Source organism: Anas platyrhynchos, chromosome 33, assembly GCF_047663525.1.
Source record: "Anas platyrhynchos isolate ZD024472 breed Pekin duck chromosome 33, IASCAAS_PekinDuck_T2T, whole genome shotgun sequence".
NCBI lineage: Eukaryota > Metazoa > Chordata > Aves > Anseriformes > Anatidae > Anas > Anas platyrhynchos.
This window is the reverse complement of record NC_092618.1, coordinates 9,620,480-9,647,565: the sequence shown is the minus strand read 5'-3', so window position 1 is coordinate 9,647,565 and position 27,086 is coordinate 9,620,480. Positions and strand designations below refer to the sequence as shown.

The 27,086-nt window shown below is 53.2% G+C and overlaps 1 protein-coding gene across 1 annotated transcript in view; it reads right to left on the bottom strand.

The window, feature by feature from the left end:
- Positions 1–1,033: 1,033 nt before the first annotated feature.
- Positions 1,034–27,086, bottom strand: part of LOC140000219 (signal-induced proliferation-associated 1-like protein 3) — a 35,010-nt gene continuing 8,957 nt past the window's right edge. Inside the window, 15 exon segments of the mRNA XM_072030022.1 lie at positions 1,034–1,375; positions 12,270–12,411; positions 14,421–14,551; positions 17,230–17,343; positions 18,558–18,687; positions 18,803–18,913; positions 19,012–19,221; positions 21,231–21,505; positions 22,701–23,277; positions 23,423–23,580; positions 23,682–23,785; positions 23,879–24,053; positions 24,272–24,421; positions 24,423–24,461; positions 25,972–26,102. Of these exon segments, the coding sequence (XP_071886123.1) occupies positions 1,034–1,375; positions 12,270–12,411; positions 14,421–14,551; positions 17,230–17,343; positions 18,558–18,687; positions 18,803–18,913; positions 19,012–19,221; positions 21,231–21,505; positions 22,701–23,277; positions 23,423–23,580; positions 23,682–23,785; positions 23,879–24,053; positions 24,272–24,421; positions 24,423–24,461; positions 25,972–26,102 (2,789 nt within the window).

Sequence of the window (27,086 nt, the reverse complement as noted above, 5' to 3'; positions counted from 1 at the left end):
GCTTCTATACTGACACTCCCGACCCCACAAACCCACTCCTGACCCAGGAACCACTCCTGACCCTATAAAGCCGTTCCTAACCCTGTAAGGCTGCTTGTTGCCTGGTTCTCTGTGCTATATATAGGACTGGTCCCTATATAGGACAATAGCAGCTCCTGATCCTATATGGACACTCCTGACCCTACAAACCACTCCTGACCCTATAAGAGCTTTCCTGGCCCTATAAGAGGCTATACTCTTGGCTATCCCTATAAGAGCGTTTTAGTCCGTATATATAGGACTGGTCCCATATATGACAAACACACAGTTCCTGGTCAGTATCAGATTCCTCCTTGCCCCCAGGACCACTCCTACCCTATAAAGCCGTTCCTGACACTGTAAGGCTGCTTGTTGCCCCGTGGGCTCCTCTTGGGCCATATAGGAACTGTCCCAGACAGGACAATATAGCAGTTCCTGATCCCATATGGACACTCCTGACCCTACAAACCACTCCTGACCCCATAAAGCCATTCCAGCCCTATAACAGCCCTCCTGGCCCCGTAAGGCTACTCCCAACCCCGTGCTCAGCCTCCTCCAGTCCGTATATAGGACCGGTCCCTATATAGTGATACACAAGTTTTGCCATCCTACACCTGTACACTCCTGACCCTATAAGCCACTCCTGACCCTATAAAGCCGTTCCTACCCTGTAAGGCTGCTTGTTGCCCCGTGGGGTTCCTCTGGGCCGTATATAGGACTGGTCCCATAGGACACAAGCAGTCCTGGCTCATACGGACACTCCCGACCCTACAAACCACTCCTGACCCTATAAAGCCATTCCAGCCCTATAACAGCCCTCCTGGCCCTATAGCTACTCCCAACCCCAGCTCTCCAGTCCGTATATAGGACCGGTCCCTATATAGTACCATACAGCACCTCCTGATTCCATACAGACAATCCTGACCCTATAAGCCACTCCTGACCCTATAAGAGCTTTCCTGGCCCTATAAGGCTACTCCTAAGCCCATGAGAGTCCTCCAGTCCGTATATAGGACTAATCCTTACAGGACCAGTAGCTCCTGGTCCCATATGGACACTCCCCGACCCTAGGACCACTGTGACCCACAAGCCACTCCAGCCTCAGAACAGCCCTCCTGGCCCAGATAAGGAGGCAGTCCCCAGCACCGTGGAACCCTCCCAGTCCGCAGGACCGGTCCCGCAGGACCGCGCCGGGGGTCTGGTCTCCCTCCATAGAGTTCCTTCTGTTGACGGCCCCAAGAAGCGGGCGAAGCGCCGCAGCTGCTCGCTGGCCGTCTGCTGACTCCTCCTGCAGCCGCTGGTTGTTCTGCCGCAGCGACGCCACCTCCGCCTGCAGCACCACCTTGTCCTGCTTCTCCTGGGGGGCACCAAAAAAAAAATTAAGGGGGGGTTTTGAGGACTCCCCCAAAAAAAATGGGGTGCCCTAAAATGTTGGGTGTTGTCCCAGCCTCTGGAGGTCGCTGTGGAGCTGTTTGAGCATCGCCTCCAAGCGCAAAACCTTCCCGGGGAGGTCCAGGGGGCTCCTCGCTGCTGGGGGAAAATGATTATTGGGGGTGAAAAAAAATCAAAAGAAAAAATTGGGGGAAAAAAAAATTGGGGGGATAAAAAAAATAATAATTGGGGGATAAAAAAAATGGGGGGAAAAAATATTGGGGGGTAAAAAAATATTGGGGGGAAAAAAGAAATAGGGGGGTAAAAAATAAATGGGGGGTAAAAAAAATATTGGGGGATAAAAAAAATATTGGGGGGAAAAAAAATATTGGGGGTAAAAAATATTCGGGTTAAAAAAAATATTGGGGGGGTAAGAAAAATATTGGGGGTAAAAAAAAATTGGGGGGTAAAAAAATATTTGGGGGGCAAACAATATTGGGGTAAAAAATATTTGGGGGAAAAATATTTGGGGGGAAAAAAATATTTGGGGTAAAAAATATTTGGGGGTAAAAAAAATAATTGGGGGTAAAAAAAATTTGCGGTAAAAAAATTATTGGGGTAGAAAAGAGATTGGGGGGTAGAAAAAATAATTGGGGGTAAAAAAATATTGGGGGGTAAAAAATATTTGGGTGGAAAAAAACATAATTGGGGGGTAAAAAAAATATTGGGGGTAAAAAATATTTGGGGGTAAAAAATATTTGGGTAAAAAAAAAAATATTTTTGGGGTAAAAAAAAAATAATTGGGGGGGTAAAAAATATTTGGAGGGTTAAAAAAACAAATATTAGGGGGTAAAAAATATTGGGGGGTTAAAAAAAATATTTGGGGGGGTAAAAAAATATTTGGGGTAAAAAAAATATTTTGGGGGTAAAAAATATTGGGGGGATAAAAAAAATTTGGGGTAAAAAAAATATTTGGGGGTAAAAAAAATATTGGGGGGTAAAAAATATTTGGGGGTAAAAAAATATTTGGGGTAAAAAAAATTGGGGGTAAAAAAAATATTGGGGGGTAAAAAATATTGGGGGGTGAAAAAAAATAATTGGGGGGTAAAAAAAATATTGGGGGGAAAAAATATTTGGGGGGTAAAAAAATATTTGGGGTAAAAAAAATATTTTGGGGGTAAAAAAAATAATTGGGGGGTAAAAGAAATATTGGGGGTAAAAAAAAATAATTGGGGGTAAAAAAAATATTGGGGGGGTAAAAAAAAATTTGGGGGTAAAAAAAATATTGGGGGAAAAAATAATTGAGGGGTAAAAAAAGTATTGGGGGGAAAAAATATTGGGGGAAAAAATATTGGGGGGTAAAAAAAATATTTGGGGGGAAAAAATATTTGGGGTAAAAAAAATATTTTGGGGGTAAAAAAAATAATTGGGGTAAAAAAAATATTGGGGGTAAAAAAAATATTGGGGATAAAAAATATTTGGGGGGTAAAAAAAATATTTGGGGTAAAAAAAAATATTTTGGGGGTAAAAAGTACTGGGGGTAAAAAATATTTGGGGGTAAAAAATATTGGGGGTAAAAAAAAATATTTTGGGGGGTAAAAAAAAATACTGGGGGGGTAAAAAAATATTGGGGGTAAAAAAAAATATTTGGGGGGTAAAAAAATATTTGGGGGGGTAAAAAAATATTTGGGTAAAAAAAAAATAGTTGGGGGGTAAAAAATAATTGGGGGTAAAAAAAATATTGGGGGTAAAAAATATTGAGGGGGTAAAAAAAATATTTGGGGTAAAAAAATATTTGGGGTAAAAAAAAATATTTTGGGGGTAAAAAAAAAAATAATTAGGGGGTAAAAAAAAATATTGGGGGAAAAAAAAATAATTGGGGTAAAAAAAATATTGGGGGTAAAAAAATATTGGGGGTAAAAAAAAATATTTGGGGGGTAAAAAAATATTTTGGGGGTAAAAAAAAATATTTTGGGGGTAAAAAAAATAATTGGGGAGTAAGAAAAATAATTGGGGGGTAAAAAAAATATTGGGGGGGTAAAAAAATATTGGGGGGGTAAAAAAAAAATATTTGGGGGGGTAAAAAAATATTTGGGGTAAAAAAAATATTTTGGGGGTAAAAAAAAATAATTGGGGAGTAAAGAAATAATTGGGGGGGTAAAAAAAATATTTGGGGGGTAAAAAAATATTTGGGGTAAAAAAAATATTTTGGGGTAAAAAAAATATTGGGGGTAAAAAAAATATTGGGGGTCATGGTGTTGGGAACCCCCCCTTAAGGGTTTTGGGACCCCCCCCCCGGGTTTGGGACCCCCCCCCAAAGGGTTTTGGGGACCCCCCCTTAAGAGTTTTGGGAACATCCCTGGGTTTAGGACCCCCCCCCTTGAAGGGGTTTTAGGATTTCCCCCCCCCCAAGTGTTTTGGGGACCCCCCCCCAGGGCTTTGGGATCCCCACCCTTGTGTTTAGGACCCCCCCCGGGATTTAGGACCCCCCCCCATGGATTTAGGGTCCCCCCGTGGGATTTAGGCCCCCCCCCATGGATTTAGGACCCCCCCTGGGTTCAGGGCCCCCCCCCTGTGTTTCAGGACCCCCCCAGGGTGTCCAGGACCCCCCGTGTTCCAGGATCCTCCCCCAAGTATTTAGGACCCCCCCCCAGGGCTTTGGGACCCCCTCCCCCTCCCAAGGTTTTAGGACCCCCCCTGGGATTTAGGACCCCCCCTGGGTTTAGGACCACCCCCCCCCAGGATTTAGGGTCCGCCCCCATGGATTTAGGACCCCCCCCTTGGGATTTAGGGTCCCCCCCCTAGATTTAGGGTCCCCCCCCCAGGATTTAGGACCCCCACCATGGATTTAGGATCCCCCCCATGGGTTTTAGGACCCCCCCCCAGGATTTAGGCCCCCCCCCATGGATTTAGGATACCCCCCCTGGGTTTTAGGACCCCCCCCAGGATTTAGGATCCCTCCCTGGAATTTTAGGACCCCCCCCAAGGGTTTTAGGACCCCCCCCCGGATTTAGGACCCCCCCCCAGGATTTAGGCCCCCCCCAGGATTTCAGGCGCCCCCCTCCCCAGCTCTGCACCTGGCTGCCTGGTGCCGGGCGTTCGCCCTGGGGGGTTTTGGGGTTTGGGGGTTTGGTGGAGGGAGAAGAGGGAGACGGCGCTGCACACCCCCTGCGGGGGAGGGGGCACGGTTATGGGGCTGGGAGACCCCCTATGGGGCAGGAACATTTCTATGGGGCTGGGAGATCCCCTATGGGGCCAGGAACATTTCTATGGGGCTGGGAGATCCCCTATGGGGCCAGGAACATTTCTATGGGGCTGAGAGCTCCCCTATGGGTCAGGAACATTTCTATGGGGCTGAGAGCTCCTCTATGGGTCAGGAACATTTCTATGGGGCTGAGAGCTCCCCTATGGGGCCAGGAACATTTCTATGGGGCTGGGATATTCCCTATGGGGCCAGGAACATTTCTATGGGGCTGGGAGATCCCCTATGGGGCCAGGAACATTTCTATGGGGTCAGAGCTCCCCTATGGGGTCAGGAACATTTTCTATGGGGCTGAGAGCTCCCCTATGGGGGTCAGGAACATTTCTATGGGGCTGAGAGCTCCCCTATGGGTCAGGAACATTTCTATGGGGCTGGGAGACCCCCTATGGGGCAGGAACATCCCTATGGGGTTAAGAGCTCCTCTATGGGGCCAGGAACATTCCTATGGGGCTGGAACATCCCTATGGGGTCAGGAACATTTCTATGGGGCTGAGAGCTCCTCTATGGGGTCAGGAACATCCCTATGGGCTGAGAGCTCCCCTATGGGGCCAGGAACATTTCTATGGGGCTGAGAGCTCCTCTATGGGGCCAGGAACATTTCTATGGGGCTGAGAGCTCCTCTATGGGGTCAGGAAACATGTCTATGGGGCCAGGAACATTTCTATGGGGCTGGGAGATCCCCTATGGGTCAGGAACATTTCTATGGGGCTGAGAGCTCCTCTATGGGGTCAGGAACATTTCTATGGGGCTGAGAGCTCCCCTATGGGGTCAGAAACATTTCTATGGGGCTGAGAGCTCCCCTATGGGGTCAGGAACATTTCTATGGGGCTGAGAGCTCCCCTATGGGGTCAGGCACCTCCCTATGGGGCTGAGAGCTCCTCTATGGGGCCAGGAACATTTCTATGGGGCTGAGAGCTCCTCTATGGGGTCAGGAACATTTCTATGGGGCTGGGAGATCCCCTATGGGGTCAGGAACATTTCTATGGGGCTGAGAGCTCCGTTATAGGGTCAGGAACATTTCTATGGGGCTGAGAGCTCCCCTATGGGGCCAGGAACATTTCTATGGGGTCAGGAACATTTCTATGGGGCTGGGAGATCCCCTATGGGGCCAGGAACATCCCTATGGGGCTGAGAGCTCCCCTATGGGGTCAGGAACATTTCTATGGGGCTGAGAGCTCCTCTATGGGGCCAGGAACATTTCTATGGGGCTGAGAGCTCCTCTATGGGGTCAGGAACATCCCTATGGGGCTGGGAGATCCCCTATGGGGCCAGGAACATTTCTATGGGGCTGAGAGCTCCTCTATGGGGCCAGGAACATCCCTATGGGGCTGAGAGCTCCTCTATGGGGTCAGGAACATCCCTATGGGGCTGAGAGCTCCTCTATGGGGCCAGGAACATCCCTATGGGGCTGAGAGCTCCTCTATGGGGCCAGGAACATTTCTATGGGGCTGAGAGCTCCCCTATGGGGCCTGGAACATTTCTATGGGGCTGAGAGCTCCCCTATGGGGCCAGGAACATCCCTATGGGGCTGAGAGCTCCCCTATGGGGCCTGGAACATTTCTATGGGGCTGAGAGCTCCCCTATGGGGCCTGGAACATTTCTATGGGGCTGAGAGCTCCCCTATGGGGTCAGGAACATTTCTATGGGGCTGAGAGCTCCCCTATGGGGTCAGAAACATTCCTATGGGGCTGAGAGCTCCCCTATGGGGTCAGGAACATTTCTATGGGGCTGGGAGCTCCTCTATGGGGCCAGGAACATTTCTATGGGGCTGGGAGATCCCCTATGGGGCCAGGAACATTTCTATGGGGCTGAGAGCTCCTCTATGGGGTCAGGAACATTTCTATGGGGCTGGGAGATCCCCTATGGGGCCAGGAACATTTCTATGGGGCTGAGAGCTCCCCTATGGGGTCAGGAACATTTCTATGGGGCTGAGAGCTCCCCTATGGGGTCAGGAACTTTTCTATGGGGCTGAGAGCTCCCCTATGGGGTCAGGAACATTTCTATGGGGCTGAGACCTCCGTTATAGGGTCAGGAACATTTCTATGGGGCTGAGAGCTCTGTTTTAGGGTCAGGAGCATCGTTATGGGGCCGGGAGCCTCCCTATAGGGTCAGCAGCTTCCCTATAGGGCCAGGCACCTCCTATGGGGTCAGGAACATTTCTATGGGGCTGAGAGCTCCTCTATGGGGCCAGGAACATTTCTATGGGGCTGAGAGCTCCCCTATGGGGTCAGGAACATTTCTATGGGGCTGAGAGCTCCCCTATGGGGCCAGGAACATTTCTATGGGGCTGAGAGCTCCCCTATGGGGCCAGGAACATTTCTATGGGGCTGGGAGATCCCCTATGGGGTCAGGAACATCACTATGGGGCTGAGAGCTCCCCTATGGGGTCAGGAACATCCCTATGGGGCTGAGAGCTCCCCTATGGGGCCAGGAACATCCCTATGGGGCTGAGAGCTCCCCTATGGGGTCAGGAACATATCTATGGGGCTGAGAGCTCCTCTATGGGGCCAGGAACATTTCTATGGGGCTGGGAGATCCCCTATGGGGCCAGGAACATTTCTATGGGGCTGAGAGCTCCCCTATGGGGTCAGGAACATTTCTATGGGGCTGAGAGCTCCTCTATGGGGTCAGGAACATCCCTATGGGGCTGAGAGCTCCCCTATGGGGCCAGGAACATTTCTATGGGTCCAGACACCTCCCTATAGGGCTGAGCTCCCCTATGGGGCCAGGAATTTTTTTATGGGGCTGAGAGCTCCGTTATAGGGTCAGGAGCATCCCTATGGGGCTGGACACCTCCCTATAGGGTCAGCAGCTTCCCTATAGGGCCAGGCACCTCCTATGGGGTCAGGAACATTTCTATGGGGCCGGACACCTCCCTATAGGGCCGGGCGCCCCCCTGCAGCCTGTGGGGCCCCCCCCAGCCCCCCGGCCCTATAAGGACCCCGTTACCTTCGTAGGCCTTGGCGGCGCTCACCAGGCTGGCCCACTCCAGCCCCGGCCCCGCCGCCGGCAGCGGCATCAGCCCCGGGCCCGGCTCCACGCGGCGCAGCTCCAGGGACGAGATCGTGCCTGGGGGGGAAAAAACCCAAAACGGCCCCAAAACGGAGGGTGAGGGGGGAGGGGGGAAGGGGAGGAAAAATGGGAAAGGGAAAAGAAAAAAAGTTGGGGGGAAAAAAGGAGAAAAAGGAAAAAAAGGAAAAAAGGAGAAAAAGGGAAAAATGGAGAAAAAACAAAAAAAGGAAAAAGGAAAAAGGAGAAAAAGGAAAAAAAAGGGAAAAAAATGAGAAAAAGGGAAAAAAAGGGAAAAAAAGGAGAAAAAGGAAAAAAAGGGGAAAAAAAGGAGAAAAAAGGAAAAAAAAAGGAAAAAATAGAAAAAAAGGAAAAATAGGAAAAAAGGAAAAAAAATGATAAAAAGGAAAAAAAATAGAAAAAATAGGGAAAATAGGAAAAAAAAAAGGAAAAACAGGAAAGAAGGGAAAGGAAAAAAAAAGGGAAAAAATGAAAAAAAGGAAAAAAGGGAAAAAGGAAAAAAAAAGGAAAAAAATGAAAAAAAGGAAAAGGGGAAGGAAAAGAAAATGAGAAGAATGGGGAGGAAATGGAAAAAAGAAAAAATAAATAAAAACGGGAGAAAAAGGAAAAAAAATGAAAAGGGGAAAAAAGGAAAAAAACGGAAAAGGGAAAAGGAAAAAATGAAAAAGGAACCAAAAAAAAGGGAAAAGGAAAAAAAGAAAAAGAATAGAAAAAAGGAAAACAGGAAAAAAGGAAAAACAGGAAAGAAGGGGGGAAAGGAAAAAAAGGAAAAAGGAAAAAAACGAAAAAAGGAAAAAAAGGGGAAAAGGAAAAAAAATGAAAAGGGGAAAGGAAAAAAAAGAGAAAAATGGAAGGAAATGGAAACGAAAGAAAACGGGAGAAAAGGAAAAAAAGGAAAAAGGGGAAAAAGGAAAAGAAAACGAAAAAAGGGGAAAAAATGAAAAAGGAAAAGGAAAAAAAGGAAAAGGGAAAGAAGGAAAAAAAAACAAAAAAAGGGGGAAAAGAAAATAAAGGAAAAAAAGGGGAAAAGGGGAAAAAGGAAAAAAAGGGGAAAAAATTAGAAAAACGGGGGAAAAGGGGGAAAAAAGAAAAACAGGGAAAAATGGGGAAAAATGGGGAAAAAGGGAAAGAAAAAGGGAAAGGGGAAAAAAAGGGAGAAAAAGGGGAAGAAAGGGGAAAAAAGGTGAGAGAAATGGGGAAAAAGGGAAAAAGTGGGAAAAGGGGAAAATGGAAAAAAGGGGAGAAATGGGGAAAAGGAAAAAGGGAAAGAAAAAAAGGGGGAAAAAGGGAAAAAGGGGGAAAAGGGAAAAGAAAAAAGGGAAGAAAAAGGAAAAATGGGAGAAGGGGAAAAAGGAAAAACGGGGAAAAAGGAAAAAAAATGGGAGAAAAGGGGAAAAAAGGGGGAAAATGGGAAAAAGGGGGAAAAAGGGAAAAAAGGGAAAAAAGGGAAAAAAAGGGGAAAAAAGGGAAAAAAATGGAAAAAAAGGGGGAAAAAGGGGAAAAAAAGGGGAAAACAAGGGGGGAAAAAGGGGAAAAAAAGGGGAAAAAAAGGGGAGAAAAGGGGAAAAAAGGGGGAAAAAAGGGGAAAAAAAGGGAAAAAAAGGGGGAAAAGGGAAAAAAGGGGAAAAAATGGGGAAAAAAGGGAAAAAGGGGGAAAAAAGGGAAAAAGGGGGAAAAAGGGGAAAAAAGGAAAAGGGGGGAAAAAGGGGGAAAAAAGGGGGAAAAAAGGGGGAAAAAGGGGAAAAAAGGGGAAAAAGGGGGAAAAAGGGGAAAAAAGGGGAAAAAAAGGGAAAAAAAAGGGGGGAAAAAGGGGAAAAAGGGGGGAAAAAGGGGGGAAAAAGGGGGGAAAAAAGGGGAAAAGGGGAAAAAAGGGGAAAAGGGGAAAAGGGGAAAAAAAGGGGAAAAGGGGGGAAAAGGGGGAAAAAGGAAAAAAAGGGGAAAAAGGGGAAAAAGGGAAAAAAAGGGGAAAAAAAGGGGGAAAAGGGGAAAAAAAGAAAAAAAGGGGAAAAAAGGGGAAAAAAGGGGAAAAAAGGGGAAAAAAGGGGAAAAAAGGGGAAAAAGGGGAAAAAGGGGGAAAAAGGGGGAAAAAGGGGAAAAAAGGGAAAACAAAGGGGAAAAAAGGGGGAAAAAAGGGGGAAAAAAGGGGGAAAAAGGGGAAAAAAGGGGGAAAAAGGGGAAAAAAGGGGAAAAAAGGGGAAAAAAGGGGAAAAAAGGGAAAAAAAAGGAAAACAAGGGGAAAAAGGGGAAAAAGGGGAAAACAAGGGGAAAAGGGGAAAAGGGGAAAAGGGGAAAAAGGGGAAAAGGGGAAAAAGGGGAAAAAGGGGAAAAAAGGGGAAAAAGGGGAAAAAGGGAAAACAAGGAGGAAAAAGGGAAAAAGGGGGAGAAAAGGGGGGAAAAGGGGAAAAAAGGGGGGAAAAGGGGAAAAAAGGGGAAAAAAGGGGAAAAACAAAGGGGAAAAAAGGGGAAAAAAGGGGAAAAAGGGGAAAAAAGGGGAAAAAAAGGGGAAAAAGGGGAAAAGGGGAAAAAGGGGAAAAAAGGGGAAAAAAGGGGAAAAAGGGAAAAAAGGGAAAAAAGGGGAAAAAAGGGGAAAAAGGGAAAACAAAGGGAAAAAAGGGGAAAAAGGGAAAAAAGGGAAAAAAAGGGGAAAAAGGGAAAAAAAGGGGAAAAGGGGGGAAAAAGGGGGAAAAAGGGGGAAAAAAAGGGAAAACAAGGGGGAAAAAGGGAAAACAAAGGGGAAAGAAGGGGGAAAAAGGGGGAAAAAGGGGAAAAAAGGGGGAAAAAAGGGGAAAAAGGGGAAAAAAGGGAGAAAAAGGGAAAACAAAGGGGAAAAAGGGAAAAAAAAGGGGGAAAAAGGGGAAAAGGGGGAAAATGGGAAAAAAGGGGGAAAAGGGCAAAACCCGCTAAACTACATTTTTCGGGAGGCTGCCCGGAGCAGTTTGGCGGTGGGGGAGGGTGGGAGGAGGGGAAGGTGGCGGCCGAGGGGTCGGGGGCTGCGGCCCCCTCCGTCTGCCCTCTCACTAGCCCCTCATCTGAGAGCGCCCTCTGCAACCCCTTGGGGGGGGGCGACTTTTTGGGCGAAAAACGTCGATTTCAGTTTTTTGGGGTTTTTCGTCGTTTTTTAATTTTAAAAATTTTTTTTTTATTTTTTTGGGGCGGCCAGCGCCTCCCCCTCGGGTTTGGGGGCGCCGCTGTCCATCAGGATGAGTTTTTTCAGGTCGGCCTCCACGGTGGATTTGTAGGGTTTGCGGGGAGCTAGGGCCGCAGCGACGCCCGCAGCCGCGGCTGCCCAAAAACGTTTTGGGGTCCTGGCCTCGACCCCGCCAAAACGGGATTTTGGGGGGGGGGGTCAGACCCCAAAAACGGACCCCCCGGGGGGGGGTTTAGGGGGTGGATGAGGCTCTTGGGGGGTTTAGGGGGGATTTGGGGGGTGTGAGGGGGTTTTGGGGGATTTTGGGGGGATTTGGGGGGTGTAAGAGGCTCTTGGGGGATTTATGGGATGGGATTTTTGGGGTGCATAAGCTTTTTGGGGGATTTAGGGAAGATTTTTGGGGTGCGTGAAGCTTTTTGGGGGATTTAGGGGGGGATTTAGGGGGTGCACGAAGCTCTTGGGGCATTTATGGGATGGGATTTTTGGGGGACACGAAGCTCTTTAGGGAATTTTTGGGGGGATTTATGGGGGTGTAAGAAGCTCTTTGGGGGGTTTAGGGGGGATTTGGGGGTGCACGAGGCTCTTGGGGGATTATGGGGTTTTGGGGTGCGGAGCTTTTTGGGGGATTTAGGGGGATTTAGGGGGTGTAGAGAGGCTTTTTGGGGGGTTTAGGGGGAATTTGGGGGGTGGTGTGAGGAGCTTTGGGGGATTTAGGGGGGATTTTTGGGGTGCGGTGAGCTTTTTGGGGGATTTTGGGGGGATTTAGGGGGTGTGAAGGGCTTTTTGGGGGATTTAGGGGGTATGGGATTTTTGTGGTGAGCTTTTTGGGGAATTTAGGGGGGATTTATGGGATGCAGCGACTTTTTGGAGGATTTATGGGGTGATCAGGGGGCACGCAGCTCTTTAGGGGATTTTTGGGGGATTAGGGGGTGCATGAAGCTCTTTGGGGCATTTATGGGATGGGATTTTTGGGGTACACGAAGCTCTTTAGGGAATTTTTGGGGATTTGGGGGATGTATGAGGCTCTTTGGGGATTTATGGGGTGCAAGAGCCCCCTTGGGGATTTTTGGGATCAGGGGTGCATGAAGCTCTTTGGGGGATTTTTGGGGGATTTAGGGGTGCATGAAGCTCTTGGGGGATTTATGGGATGAGATTTTTGGGGTGCATGAAGCTTTTTGGGGGATTTAGGGGGGATTTAGGGGATGTACGAGGCTCTTTAGGGGATTTTTGGGGGATTTTTGGGGTGCACGAAGCTCTCTGGGGGTTTTGGGGTGAGCTTTTTGGGGTGTAGATCCACGAAGCCCTTTCACCGCTTTGAACCCCAAACCCAGTAGACATCTCTCCCCAACCCCCCAAACCCCTCCTCCGACCTGTAGGGTCCCAGCTGAGCCCCCCCAGGGCCCCCCACTTTTTGGGGTCGGGGCCGGCGGTGGGGCGCGCTGTGGGGTCGTCGCCCCGCTTCCAGCCGGGTTTGGCCCTGCCGGGCTGCTTGGAGAAAAAGGATTTGGGGACGGACGCCGAGAGCTGCAGGGAGCCGGGGGGGCGGGGGGGGTCCGAGGGGACCTTGGGACCCCCCCGGGAGCTGCAGGGAAAAAGAAAAAAATTAAATTTAAATTTTTAAATTTAAAAAATAAAAAATTGATAAAATTAAAAATAAAAAAGAAAATTAAATTCAAATTAAAATTAAATTTAAATTTAAAAAAATTAAAAATTGATAAAATTAAAAATAAAAAAGAAAATTAAATTCAAATTAAAATTAAATTTAAATTTAAAAAAAATTAAAAATTGATAAAATAAAAAAGAAAAAAAAATAAATTCAAATTAAATTTAAATTTAGATTTAAAAAAAATTATAAAAATTGATAAAATAAAAAAGAAAAAAGAAAATTAAAATAAAATTCAAATTAAATTTAAATTAAAAAAAAATTAAAAATTGATAAAATAAATAAAAAATGCATTAAAATTAAATTAAAATTAAAAAAATAAAAAATTGATAACTTAAAAGATAAATAAAAAAGAAAATTTAAATTAAATTAAATTAAAAAATAAAAAATTGATAAATAAATAAAAAACAAATTAAAATTAAATTAAAATTAAAAAAATTAAAAATTGATAACATAAAAGATAAATAAAAAAGAAAATTAAAATTAAATTAAAAAAATGATAAAATAAATAAACAAATTAAAATTAAATTGAAATTAAAATTTAATAAAATAAAATTTAATAAAATTAAAAATAAATAAAAAAGAAAGTTAAAATTAAAAATGAATGAAAATTAAAAAATTAAAAAAATAAAACAAAATAAAATAAAATAAAAATAAATGCAATATATAATAATTTAATAAATATTATCAATAATATAATAATTAAATATAATAAAATAGATAAAAATAATAAAATAAAATACGAAATATAAAATAAAATGAAAATAAATAGAAAATGAAGATAATGATTTAATATGACAAATATTATAATAATTTATATAACAATTTAATAAAAAAGAGACAGAAGAAAGAAAATAAATGGGGGGGTCAAGGGGGGTCAGGGGGGGACCAAAGGGGGTCAAAGAGGGATCTGGGGGGGGGTCAAAGGGGGCTCAGGGGGGGTCAAGGGGGTTGAGGGGGTCAAGGGGGTTGGGGGGGTTCAAGGGGGTCAAAGGGGTCTGGGGGGGTCAAGGGGGATTCGGGGGGTCAAAGGGGATTTGGGGGGGTCAAAGGGTGTTGGGGGGGTCAAAAGGGATTCGGGGGGGGTCAAGGGGGATTTGGGGGGTCAGAGGGGGTTCAGGGGGGTCAAAGGGGGTCGGGGGGGTCAAAGGGAATTTGGGGGGTCAAAGTGGGTCGGGGGGGTCAAGGGGGTTGGGGGGGTCAAAGGGGATTCGGGGGGTCAAAGGGGAATTTGGGGGGGTCAAAAGGGGATTTGGGGGGTCAAAGGGAATTTGGGGGGTTCAAAGGGGGTTCGGGGGGTCAAAGGGGGTCGGGGGGGTCAAAGGGGGTCAAGGGGATTCGGGGGGGTCAAAGGGGATTTGGGGGGGTCAAAGGGTGTTGGGGGGGGTCAAGGGGGATTTGGGGGGTCAAAGGGGGTTCGGGGGGGTCAAAGGGAATTTGGGGTGGTTAAAGGGTCAGGGGGGTCAAAGGGGGTCAAAGGGGGTTTGGGGGGGTCAAGGGGGTTGGGGGGGTCAAGGGGGGGTCAAAAAGGGTTTGGGGGGGTCAAAGGGAATTGGGGGGGTCAAAGGGGATTCGGGGGGGGGTCAAAGGAGATCAAAGGGGGTTTGGGGGGGTTGGGGGGGTCAAAGCGGGTGGGGGGGTCAAAGGGGGTCAAAAGGGGTTCGGGGGGTCAAAGGGAACTCGGGGGGTCGGGGGGTCCATCACCTGCTGCTGACAAGGGGGTCGGGGCTGGCGGCGGGGGGGGGGGGGCGGCAAGCAGCCCCTGGGCCTCTGGTAGCCCTTGGCGTGGGGGGGGGCGGCAGCGGGGGGGGCTCCCTCCCCGTAACCTTTGGGGAGTTTTTCCCTTTGGGGGAGCTGCGGGCAGATTTGGGGCGAGAGGGGGGGGGGGTCGATGCCGGCTGTCCCTGGAGCCCCGCCGCCCCCCCCACTTTGGAAATTTGGGGTCGGGGGTCTCGGGGGGGGGGGTCGGGGGCGCAACCAGCGCTCGTCGTGGCTGCTGCTGGAGGCGTTGCTGGACAGGGTGGTGCTGCTCGAGTGGCTGGAGCAGGGGGGCTTCAGGCTGGGGGGACAAAAAGTCAGGGGGGGGCTCCCAGACCCCCCCCCAGCCCTAAAAAAGGGCTTGGAGGGGGTGAAAAAGGAATTAGGGGGGTTAGGGGGAGTGGGGGGTGGGGGGGGTAAGGAAGGATGGGGGGGTAAGGTGAAATTAGGGGGGGGGGGGTGAAACAAGGGTTGGGGGGCGGTAAAAATTAGGGGGGGGGCTCCTAAACCCCCCCCCAGCCCTAAAAAAGGGCTTGGAGGGGGTGGAAAGGAGAATTAGGGTCAGGGGTAAAATGGGGGTGGGGGGGTAAAAGGAAGGATGGGGTAAGTTTAAATTGGGGGGGGGGGTGAGAAAATAAAAAGGGTTGGGGGGAAAAGATCCAGTGGGGTTCCACACCCCCCCGCACTAAAAAAGGGCTTGGAGGGGGTGAAAAAGGAGAATTAGGGGGGGTTAGGGGGGGTAAAAGGAAGATTGGGGGGGGTAAAATTAAATTGGAGGGGGGTGAGAAAATAAAAAGGGTTGGGGGGGGGGGTAAAATTGAGGGGGGGGCTTCCAGACCCCCCCCCCCAGCACTAAAAAAAGGCTTGGAGGGGGTGAAAAGGAGAATTGGGGGGGGTTAGGGGGGGAAAAATGGGGGGTGGGGGGGTAAAATGAAGCTGGGGGGGCTCTGAGACCCCCTCCCAAGTGCTGGGGGTGCCCCAAAATTAAATTTGGGGTCCCAGAGCCCCCCCAAAAGGCCGGGGGTGCCCCAAAATGAAGCTGGGGGTCCCAGAGCCCCCTCCCAAAAAGCCTGGGGTGCCCCGAAATGAAACTGGGGGGTCCCAGAGCCCCCCCCCAAAGGACTGGGGGTTCCCCAAAATTAGATTTGGGGTCCCAGAGCCCCCCCCAAAGGGCTTGGGGTGCCCCAAAATTAAATTTGGGGTCCCAGAGCCCCCCCCAAAGGACTGGGGGTGCCCCAAAATTAAATCTGGGGTCCCAGAGCCCCCCCCAGAGGGCTTGAGGTGCCCCGAAATGAAGCTTTAGGGTCCCAAATCCTCCCCAAAGAGCTTGGGGTGCCCCGAAATGAAGCTGGGGGGTCCCAGAGCCCCCCCCAAAGAGCTTGGGGTGCCCTGAAATGAAACTGGGGGGTCCCGGAGCCCCCCCCCAAAGGACTGGGGGTGCCCCAAATTAGATTTGGGGTCCCAGAGCCCCCCCCCCCAAAGGCACTGAGGGTGCCCCAAAATTAAATTTGGGGTCCCAGAGCCCCCCCCCAAAGGGCTTGGGGTGCCCCAAAATGAAACTGGGGGGTCCCGGAGCCCCCCCCCAGGGGCTTAGGGTGCCCCAAAATTAAATCTGGGGTCCCAGAGCCCCCCCCCAAAGGACTGGGGGTGCCCCAAAATTAAATTTGGGGTCCCAGAGCCCCCCCCCCAAAGGGCTGAGGGTGCCCCAAAAATGAAGCTGGGGGGTCCCAGAGCCCCCCCCCAAAGGACTGGGGGTGCCCCAAAATTAAAATTGGGGTCCCAGAGCCCCCCCCAAAGAGCTTGGGGTGCCCCAAAATGAAACTGGGGGGTCCCGGAGCCCCCCCCAAAGGACTGGGGGTTCCCCAAAATTAAATTTGGGGTCCCAGAGCCCCCCCCCAAAGCACTGAGGGTGCCCCAAAATTAAATTTGGGGTCCCAGAGCCCCCCCCAAAGGGCTTGGGGTGCCCCAAAATTAAATTTGGGGTCCCAGAGCCCCCCCAAAGGGCTTGGGGTGCCCCAAAATGAAACTGGGGGGTCCAGAGCCCCCCCCCAAAGGACTGGGGGTGCCCCAAAATGAAGCTGGGGGGTCCCAGAGCCCCCCCCAAAGGGCTGGGGGTGCCCCAAAATTAAATTTGGGGTCCCAGAGCCCCCCCAAAGGGCTTGGGGTGCCCCAAAATGAAACTGGGGGGTCCCAGAGCCCCCCCCCAAAGGACTGGGGGTGCCCCAAAATGAAGCTGGGGGGTCCCAGAGCCCCCCCCAAAGGGCTGGGGGTGCCCCAAAATTAAATTTGGGGTCCCAGAGCCCCCCCCCAAAAGCACTGAGGGTGCCCCAAAATTAAATTTGGGGTCCCTGAGCCCCCCCCAAAGGACTGGGGGTTCCCCAAAATTAAATTTGGGGTCCCTGAGCCCCCCCCAAAGGACTGGGGGTTCCCCAAAATGAAGCTGGGGGGTCCCAGAGCCCCCCCCCAAAGGACTGGGGGTGCCCCAAAATTAAATTTGGGGTCCCAGAGCCCCCCCCCAGGGGGCTGAGGCTGCCCCAAAATTAAAATTCGGGTCCCAGAGCCCCCCCCCAAAGGGCTGAGGCTGCCCCAAAATTAAAATTCGGGTCCCAGAGCCCCCCCCCAAAGGACTGGGGGTGCCCCAAATTAGATTTGGGGTCCCAGACCCCCCCCCCCAAAGCACTGAAGCTGCCCTAAAATGAAGCTGGGGGGTCCCAGAACCCCCCCAAAGACCTTGGGGTGCCCCAAAATTAAAATTTGGGGTCCCAGAGCCCCCCCCCAAAAAGCACCGAGGGTGCCCCAAAATTAAATTTGGGGTCCTGGAGCCCCCCCCCAAAGGACTGGGGGTGCCCCAAATTAGATTTGGGGTCCCAGAGCCCCTCCCAAAGAGCTTGGGGTGCCCTGAAATGAAGCTGGGGGGTCCCTGAGCCCCCCCCCCCAAGGGAATTAGGGGTGTGCCCCCCCCTTGTGCCCCCCCCTCACCTTTGGGTGCCGGCCGGGCGAGTCCTTGCCGGTGGCCTCCTGCCTGCCGGCCCGCTTGCCCCCCCCCAGCCGGGACGGGGCCGGCACGTGCCACAGCGGCTCTGCAACGAGTCCCAAAATCCCCCCCCCCCCGGTGTCAATAAATGGGGGGGGGGCACCGGGGTCACCCCCCCCCCAGCCCGGGTCCCTCGTCCCCAAAATATTTGGGGGCGGTTCTGGTGCCAGCCCAGTTGGGTTTTGCCCCCCCAGTTTGGGTTTTGCCCCCCCCCCAAGTCAAATTTTGCCCCCCCAGGTTGGGTTTTGCCCCCCCAGTTTGGGTTTTGCGCCCCCTCCCAATGGGTTTTGCCCCCCCCCAAGTCAAATTTTGCCCCCCAGGTTGGGTTTTGCCCCCCCAAGCCAAATTTTGTGCACCCCAAGATGGGTTTTGCCCCCCCGGGATGGGTTTTGCCCCCCCGGGATGGGTTTTGCCCCCCCAGGATGGGTTTTGCCCCCCCGGATGGGTTTTGCCCCCCCGGATGGGTTTTGCGCCCCCTCCCAATGGGTTTTGCCCCCCCCCCAAGTCAAATTTTGCCCCCCCAGGTTGGGTTTTGCCCCCCCCGGGATGGGTTTTGCGCCCCCCCGGCATGGGTTTTGCCCCCCCAGGAGGAGTTTTAGCCCCCCCAGGTTGGGTTTTGCGCCCCCCCCGATTGGGTTTTGCGCACCCCAGTTGGGTTTTGCCCCCCCATGTTGGGTTTTGCCCCCCCCAGGTTGGGTTTTACCCCCCCAAGTTGGGTTTTGCACCCCCCCAGCATGGGTTTTGCCCCCCCAGGTTGGGTTTTGTGCCCCCTCCTGATGGGTTACCCCCCCCCGATTGGGTTTTGCCCCCCCCGATTGTGTTTTGCCCCCCCTGGGTTGGGTTTTGTGCACCCCGGGATGCATTTTACCCCCCCCCGGTTGGGTTTTACCCCCCCCGGTTGGGTTTTACCCCCCCCAGGGATGGGTTTTTCCCCCCCAAGCCAGGTTTTGCCCCCCAAGCCGGGTTTTGCACCCCCCCAGGATGCGTTTTGCGCCCCCAAGCCAAATTTTGCGCCCCCCAGGTTGGGTTTTACCCCCCCAGGTTGGGTTTTGCACCCCCCCAAGCCGGGTTTTGCCCCCCCCCAGGATGGGTTTTTCCCCCCAAGCCAAATTTTGCGCCCCCCAAGCCGGGTTTTGCGCCCCCAGGTTGTGTTTTGCCCCCCCGGGATGGGTTTTTCCCCCCAAGCCGGGTTTTGTGCCCCCCAGGATGGCTTTTGCCCCCCCGCGATGGCTTTTCCTGCCTTTGCCCCCCCCCAAAACCCACTTTTCTCACCAGGTTTGTGCCTCTCCATGGTGCCCTCGTGGCTGCTGACCCCCCCGGAGGACGAATCCCCGCTGGAGGGGGGGGCGTCGTGCCCCCCGTGGGGCTCGAAGGGCAGCAGCGCCCGCTGCGGTGCCACGTACCTATGGGGGGGGGGGGGGACAACGAGCGGATTTTGGGGCTTTTCTCCTCGTTTTTGCATCCCATAAAAGGGACAAAGTGCTGATTTTTTTTTTTTTGGGGGGGGGGGCCCCAAACCTTTCCGGGGGGGGTTTATAGCGAGCGTAGGTGGGCGCCGAAAAACTCCCCGAGGGTTGGCGGTACGGCCCCGACGAATTGGGGTGGGGGCTTTCGGGGAAGCTGACGGGTCTGGGGGCGAGACGAAAAATTGGGGGGGGGTCACGGCACCCCCCCCCAAAGCCAAAAACCCTCCCCAAAAAGCCCCCCCCAAAATCCCTCGTCCTCACCTCTTGGCGTGCAGGGGCTGCACCTCGCGGTAGGGCACGGGGGGCTGCTTGGGGGTCCGGGTGCCCCCCCCAGCGGTGGCCGGGGGGGGGGCGTTGTGGGACGCGGGGCCGCTCCACTGCCACCCCGAGCTGCTGCGGAAGGGGGGGCGCCCGCTTTCGGCTTCGTTTTTGGGTTCGGAGCCGCTCAGCTCCACCGATTCGGCCCAGCCCCTGTAAGGATAAAAGGATTTGGGATTTTTTGGGGATTTTGGGATTTTGGGATTTGGGGATGGCCCCCCCCGTGAGGATCCCGGCCATTTTGGTTGTTGATTGGCACCCAAAATAGCCCCCCTCCCCAAAATTCTGCAGGGATGGGGGCCGGACACAAGGATTTGGGATTTTGGGGATTTTGGGATTTGGGGATTTTGGGATTTGGGGATTTTGGGATGGCCCCCCCCATGAGGATCCCGGCCCTTTTGGTTGTTGATTGGCACCCAAAATAGCCCCCCCTCCCCAAAATTCTGCAGGGATGGGGTCTGGACACAAGGATTTGGGATTTTGGGATTTGGGGATGGCCCCCCCCCGTGAGGATCCCGGCCCTTTTGGTTGTTGATTGGCACCCAAAATAGCCCCCCCTCCCCAAAATTCTGCAGGGATGGGGGCCGGACACAAGGATTTGGGATTTGGGGATTTTGGGATTTGGGGATTTTGGGATTTGGGGATGGCCCCCCCCGGGAGGATCCCGGCCCTTTTGGTTGTTGATTGACACCCAAAATAACCCCCCCTCCCCGAAATTCTGCAGGGATGGGGGCCGGACACAAGGATTTGGGATTTGGGGATTTTGGGATTTTGGGGTTTGGGGATGGCCCCCCCCATGAGGATCCCGGCCCTTTTGGTTGTTGATTGGCACCCAAAATAGCCCCCCCTCCCCAAAATTCTGCAGGGATGGGGGCCGGACATAAGGATTTGGGATTTGGGGATTTTGGGATTTGGGGATTTTGGGATTTGGGGATGGCCCCCCCCGGGAGGATCCCGGCCCTTTTGGTTGTTGATTGGCACCCAAAATAGCCCCCCTCTCCCCGAAATTCTGCAGGGATGGGGGCCGGACACAAGGATTTGGGATTTTGGGATTTTGGGATTTTGGGATTTGGGGATGCGCCCCCCCCATGAGGATCCCGGCCCTTTTGGTTGTTGATTGACACCCAAAATAGCCCCCCCTCCCCGAAATTCTGCAGGGATGCCCCAGGGAGCTGAGCCCCCAAAAATGCCTTGGGGGGGCCCAGCCCCAAAAGCACCCTGGGGAAGTCCGGCCCCAAAAATGCCCTGGGGAGCTGAGCCCCCAAAAAGTGCCCTGGGGAGCTGAGCCCCAAAAATCACCCTGGAAGCTGAGGCCCCAAAAATGCCCTGGGGAGCCCGGCCCCAAAAAGCGCCCTGGTGGGAACCCAGCCCCAAAAAACACCCCGGTGGGAACCCAGCCCCCAAAAAAGACCCTGGTTGGGAACCCAGCCCCAAAAAACACCCTGGGAGCTGAGTCCCCCAAAACACCCCGGGTAGCTAAGCCCCAAAAAATGCCTTGGGGGAGCTGAGCCCCAAAAATCACCCTGGAAGCCGAGGCCCCAAAAATGCCCCGGGGAGCCCGGCCCCAAAAAACACCCTGGTGGGAACCCAGCCCCAAAAAAAGATCCTGGTGGGAACCCAACCCCAAAAAAAGACCCTGGTGGGAAACCAACCCTAAAAACACCCCGGTGTGAACCCAGCCCCGAATTTCTCCATCAGCAGAACCCCAAAAATCCTTAATGATGAGTGGGGTGGGGGTTACCTGCGCGGCGCCCCGTCCTCGTGGGGCGGCACGATGACCACCTTGACGGTGACGGAGGTGCGGAGGAGGTCGATCATCTGCTGATGATCCTGGGGGAGCTGAGTCCCCCAAAACACCCCGGGTAGCTAGCCCCAAAAAATGTCTTGGGGGAGCTGAGCCCCAAAAATCACCCTGGAGAAGCCCAGCCCCAAAAAACACCCCGCTGGGAACCCAGCCCCAAAAAACACCCTGGTGGGAACCCAACCCCAAAAAAGACCCTGGTGGGAACCCAACCCCAAAAAAGACCCTGGTGGGAACCCAACCCCAAAAAAAGACCCTGGTGGGAAACCAACCCTAAAAACACCCCGGTGTGAACCCAGCCCCGAATTTCTCCATCAGCAGAACCCCAAAAATCCTTAATGATGAGTGGGGTGGGGTTCACCTGCGCGGCGCCCCGTCCTCGTGGGGCGGCACGATGACCACCTTGACGGTGACGGAGGTGCGCAGGAGGTCGATCATCTGCTCGTGGCTCAGGGTGACCACGGCCACCTTGCAGATCTCCACCAGGCGGCTGCCCTGGCGCAGCCCGGCCTGCCAGGCGAAGCCGTAGTCCTCCACCTCGGCCACGGTGCCGTCGTACTTGACGTGGAAGCCCAGCTGGCCCAGCCCGTTGCGCCGCAGCGTCATGTCCACCGTCTCGCAGCCCGACGTCGTCACCTGCAACGAGGGCACAGCCGCTTGGTGACGTCGATGCGCGCCGAAAAGAAGCCAACTCAACTCAACCAAACCCAACCAAATTCAACTCAACTCATCTCAACTCAACCAACCCAACTCAACCTGACGCATGCCGAAAAGAACCCAACCCAACCCAACTCAACTCAACCAAACTCAACCCAACTGAACTCAACCCAACCCAACCAAATCCAACTCAACCAAACCCAACCAAACCCAACTCAACCCAACTCAACTCAACTCAACCCAACGAAACCCAACTCAACCCAACTCATCTAAACCCAACCCAACTCAACCCAACTCAACCCAAACCAACCCAACCCAACTCCACTCAACCCAACGCAACCTAACTCAACCCAACCCAACCCAACTCAACCCAGCTCAACCCAACTCAACCCGACCCATCTCAACCCGACCCAACCCAACCTAACTCAAACCAACTCAACTCAACCAAACTCAAATCAACCCAACCCAACCCAACTCAACCAAACTCAACCAAACTCAACCAAACTCAACCCAAACCAACCCAACTCAACCAACTCAACCCAACCAAACTCAACCCATCCCAATTCAACCCAACTCAACACAACTCAACCCGACTCAACCCAACTCAACCAAACTCAACCAAACCCAACTCAACCCAACCCATCCCAACTCAACTCAACTCAACCCAACCTGATGCGTGCCGAAAAGAACCCAACACAACCCAACACAACCAAACCCAACCCAACACAACTCAACCCAACTCAACCAAAACCAACTCAACCCAACCCGACCCGACCCAACCCGACCCAACCCGACTCAACTCAACCCAACCCAACCCAACTCGACCCAACCCGACTCAACTCGACCCAACCCAACCCAACTCAACCCAACCCAACTCAACCCAACTCAACCCAGCTCAACCCAGCTCAACCCAACCCAAAACTCCTCCACCGTGAGGATGGAGGAGCTCCACAACCCCAAATCTCCTCCTCCATGAGGATGGAGGAGCTTCATGACCCCAAATCTCCTCCTCCATGAGGACGAGGGAGCTTCACAACCCCAAATCTCCTCCTCCATGAGGATGGAAGAGCTCCACGGCCCCAAATCTCCTCCTCCATGGGGATGGAAGAGCTCCACGACCCCAAATCTCCTCCTCCACGGGGATGGAGGAGCTCCACGACCCCAAGACGTTCACCTTCAACCTCTGCACGATCTCCTTGATGTCCTCGGGGCCGCCCTCGGCCGCCCGGATGAAGATGTGGTCGCCGCGGCCGTAGAAGATCTTGAGGGTGGAGGCGTCGGCGGTCCAGCCGATGACGTCCCCGCAGAAGCAGTTGAAGACCACCTCCTTGGCGGCCAGGTCGAGCAGCACCACGAACTCGTTGGAGATGCCCAAGGCGCAGGAGATCTCGGCCCCGCGGGCGAAATCCTGAGCGGAGACGCGCCAAGCGATGGCCCCGGCGCTGTGCTGCTCGGCGCCCGCCCGGGCTTTGGTCTTCTCCTTTTTTTTGGAGGCCAAGGAGATGAGGTTGAACTTCCCGGCCGAATCGATGGGGGTGTTGGTGACGCAGTTTTCGGCCAGGTCCTTGAGGTACTCCTGCCGCGTGCGGGTGGCCATGGTGTGGAATTTGTCCGACTTGTGGGCGGCGTTCTCCGCGTTGATCACCTTGGCCAGCAAGAAGTCTCGGAAGACGTCGGACTTGCGGAAGGTGACGCCGTTGGGGATGGGGGGGCCGAAGGGGGGCACGTCTTTGGACCTGGTCACGGCCACGCTTGGGGGAGGCGAAGGAGAGAATGAGTTAGGGGTCCTCAGAGCGCTTTGAGGAAGAAAGGGGAGAAACCGCCCCAAAATTTGACCCCGAAGCGCGTGGGGGGGATTTGGAGGGGGAGATGGGGTCATCGGGGGGGGGGGCTCACCTATAGCAGACGTTCTCGGTGCAAGGGCTGTGGGCTCGGACGATGATGAAGACGTGCTGGAAGTGCGAGCGGACGTTTTGGGGGGTGAAGGGCAGGGCGCCGGGCTCTTGGAAGATGATGGTGACGATGTCGTTGCCGATGTGCCTCTTCCTCAGCAGCTGGCGAGGAGGGAGAAGAAGCCAAAAAATAACAAAAATGGGGGTGAATGAGGGACGGACGGACACACGGATGAGGTGGGGGGTTGGGGGTTCGGGGGTACCTGCTGCCGGTTGTTGGGGGTGTAGGGCAGCATGGTGGAGACGTGGAACATGATCTCGTAGTCCTGGTAGGTGGTGTAGAGCGAGTGGGTGCCCGTCGAGTCGGCTGCGGGGCGAAAGGGAGGCGGTCAAGGATTTTGGGCGGCCCCAAATCCAAAAGTTTGATGGGGACCCCCCAAAATCCGTCCCCGTCGCTCACTTTTGGTGTCCAGCTGGGCGGCGTACTTGCTGAAGGCCTTGAGGCAAACCTTCTCCCCCAGCAGCGAGAGGAACTCCTCGAAGGCCGGCCCCGCGTCCTCGTTGTTGTACATCTCCTCCTCCGAGCTCTGCCCGGCTTTGCAGTACAGGATGCCCACCTTGTGCCGCCGGCAGAGCTGCGGGGAGGGGGTCAGCACCCCAAAAATGAAGCCACAAACCCCCCCTCCCACCCCAACCCCAACCCCGTGGATCGTCGAGCCAAGAAGGCGACCAAGAGATTTTGGGTTCAAAACGGCACAAATCACCACCGTGATGATGGGGGCCACCACCGGGGATATTTGTCACCGGGACCCCTCGCCCGCCCCCCCGAGACCCCCCCCCAGACCCCGCTCACCCCCTGCTCGTCGAGTTTGAGGAGCTGCTCGGTGACTTTTGGGGTGCTCATGGCCAGGCGCAGGCAGTGGATGTTGAGCTCGGGGACGACGTACTCCAGGGCGTCCTTCAACGGGAGCCCCCGCACCGTGCCGTGCTTGGTGGCCGTGGGGGGTGGCGTCCTCCAGGATGGAGCCGCGGAGGGTGGTGAGCTTTTTGGGGTGAGGAAGGGGGTGGGTGAGCCATGGGGGGGCACGGGGAGGGGTGGGGAGAGGGGTGGGGATGGGCGCAAGGTGGGGGTGATGATGGGTGGGGATGGGGGTGGTGGGGTGGGGATGGAGCCAAGGTGGGGGTGATAATGGGGTGATGATGGGGATGATGGGATGGGGACGGACCCAAGGTGGGGACCATAATGGGATGGGGATGGAGCCAAGGTGGGGACAATAATGGGATGATGATGGGGATAATGGGATGGGGATGGACCCAAGGTGGGGACAATAATGGGATGGGGACAGATCCAAGGTAGGGATGATACTGGGATGATGATGGGGATAATGGGATGGGGATGGATCCAAGGTGGGGACCATAATGGGATGGGGATGGATCTAAGATGGGGATGATACTGGGATGATGATGGGGACGATGGGATGGGGATGGACCCAAGGTGGGGACAATAATGGGATGATGATGGGGGTGATGGGATGGGGACAAGAGGATGAGAAGGATGGGATGGGGATGGACCCAAGGTGGGGACAATAATGGGATGGGGACAGATCCAAGGTGGGGATGATACTGGGATGATGATGGGGATAATGGGATGGGGATGGACCCAAGGTGGGGGTGATAATGGGATGATGATGGGGGTGATGGGATGGGGATGGTTCCAAAGTGGGGACAATAATGGGATGGGGACAGATCCAAGACGGGGATGATACTGGGATGATGATGGGGATAATGGGATGGGGACGTACCCAACGTGGGGACAATAATGGGATGATGATGGGGATAATGGGATGGGGATGGATCTAAGATGGGGATGATACTGGGATGATGATGGGGATAATGGGATGGGGATGGACCCAAGGTGGGGGTGATAATGGGATGATGATGGGGGTGATGGGGTGGGGACAAGAGGATGAGAAGGATGGGATGGGGACGGATTCAAGGTGAGGATGATGATGGGGATGGACCCAAGGTGGGGACAATAATGGGATGATGATGGGGACAATGGGATGGGGACAGATTTGAGGTGAGGATGATGATGGGGATGGACCCAAGGTGAGGATGATGATGGGGATGATGGGATGGGGATGGATCCAAGGTGAAGATGATGATGGGGATGGACCCAAGGTGAGGATGATGATGGGGACGATGGCAATGGGATGGATCCAAAGCGAGGATGAGGATGGGATGAGGAAGGTCTCAAGAACAACGGGGACAGACCCAAGAGGGGAACGATGAGGATGATGACGGACCTGAGATGGGGACAATGGCAAAAAGGATGGAAACGGACCCAAGACGGGGTCAGTGACGATGGGATTGGGACGGATCCGGGACAGGAACAACGGGGACAACGATGGTGACGATGGGATGAGGAAGGACCCGAGAAGGGGACGATGATGGGGACAGCCCCAAAATGGGGACGGACCCACAAGCGTGGGTCCCAGCCCCTTTAGGAACTGGTTTAGGGCACCCAAGGGGGCGAAGGGCGCGCCACCGCACCTCACTGGTGCGGAAGATGATCCGGTACTGGTACTGGGGGCCGTGCTCCTTGTGGTCCTCCAGCTTCTCCCTCTTGATGCTGACGGCCACGGGGCCGAGCTTCTCGTCCACCCCGAAGTAGTTGGAGTGCTCTGCGAGCCACCGGGGACGGAGGAGGTGTAGGGACGGAGGAGCTGCGGGACCTCCAGACCTCCCAGTCCCACCAGACCTCCCAGTTCCACGCCGTCCCCGTTCCCATTCCCACGAACGGGACGGAACGAGCAGCGACGCACCCAAAACCCTCCAAAGACACCCCAAACCCTCCAAAGGCACCCCAAACCCTCCAAAGGCACCCCAAACCCTCCAAAAGCACCCCAAACCCTCCAAAGGCACCCCAAAACCTTCAAAGGCACCCCAAACCCTCCAAAGGCACCCCAAACCCTCCAAAGGCACCCCAAAACCTTCAAAGGCACCCCAAACCCTCCAAAGGCACCCCAAACCCTCCAAAGGCACCCCAAAACCTCCAAAGGCACCCCAAACCCTTCAAAGACACCCAAAACCTCCAAAGACACCCAAAACCCTCCAAAGACACCCAAAACCCTCCAAAGACACCCAAAACCCTCCAAAGGCACCCCAAACCCTCCAAAGGCACCCCAAAACCTCCAAAGGCACCCCAAAACCTCCAAAGGCACCCCAAAACCTCCAAAGACACCCCAAAACCTCCAAAGACACCCCAAACCCTCCAAAGGCACCCCAAACCCTCCAAAGGCACCCAAAACCTCCAAAGACACCCCAAACCCTCCAAAGACACCCAAAACCTCCAAAGGCACCCCAAACCCTCCAAAGACACCCCAAAACGTCCAAAGGCACCCCAAACCCTTCAAAGGCACCCCAAAACCTCCAAAGACACCCAAAACCCTCCAAAAGCACCCCAAAACCTTCAAAGGCGCCCCAAAACCTTCACCCCAAACCCTCCAAAGACACCCCAAACCCTTCAAAGACACCCCAAACCCTCCAAAGGCACCCCAAAACGTCCAAAGACACCCCAAAATGTCCAAAGACACCCCAAACCCTCCAAAGACACCCCAAAACCCCCAAAGGAAGGCTTTGGGGTGGTCTTGAAGCCCCCCGACCAC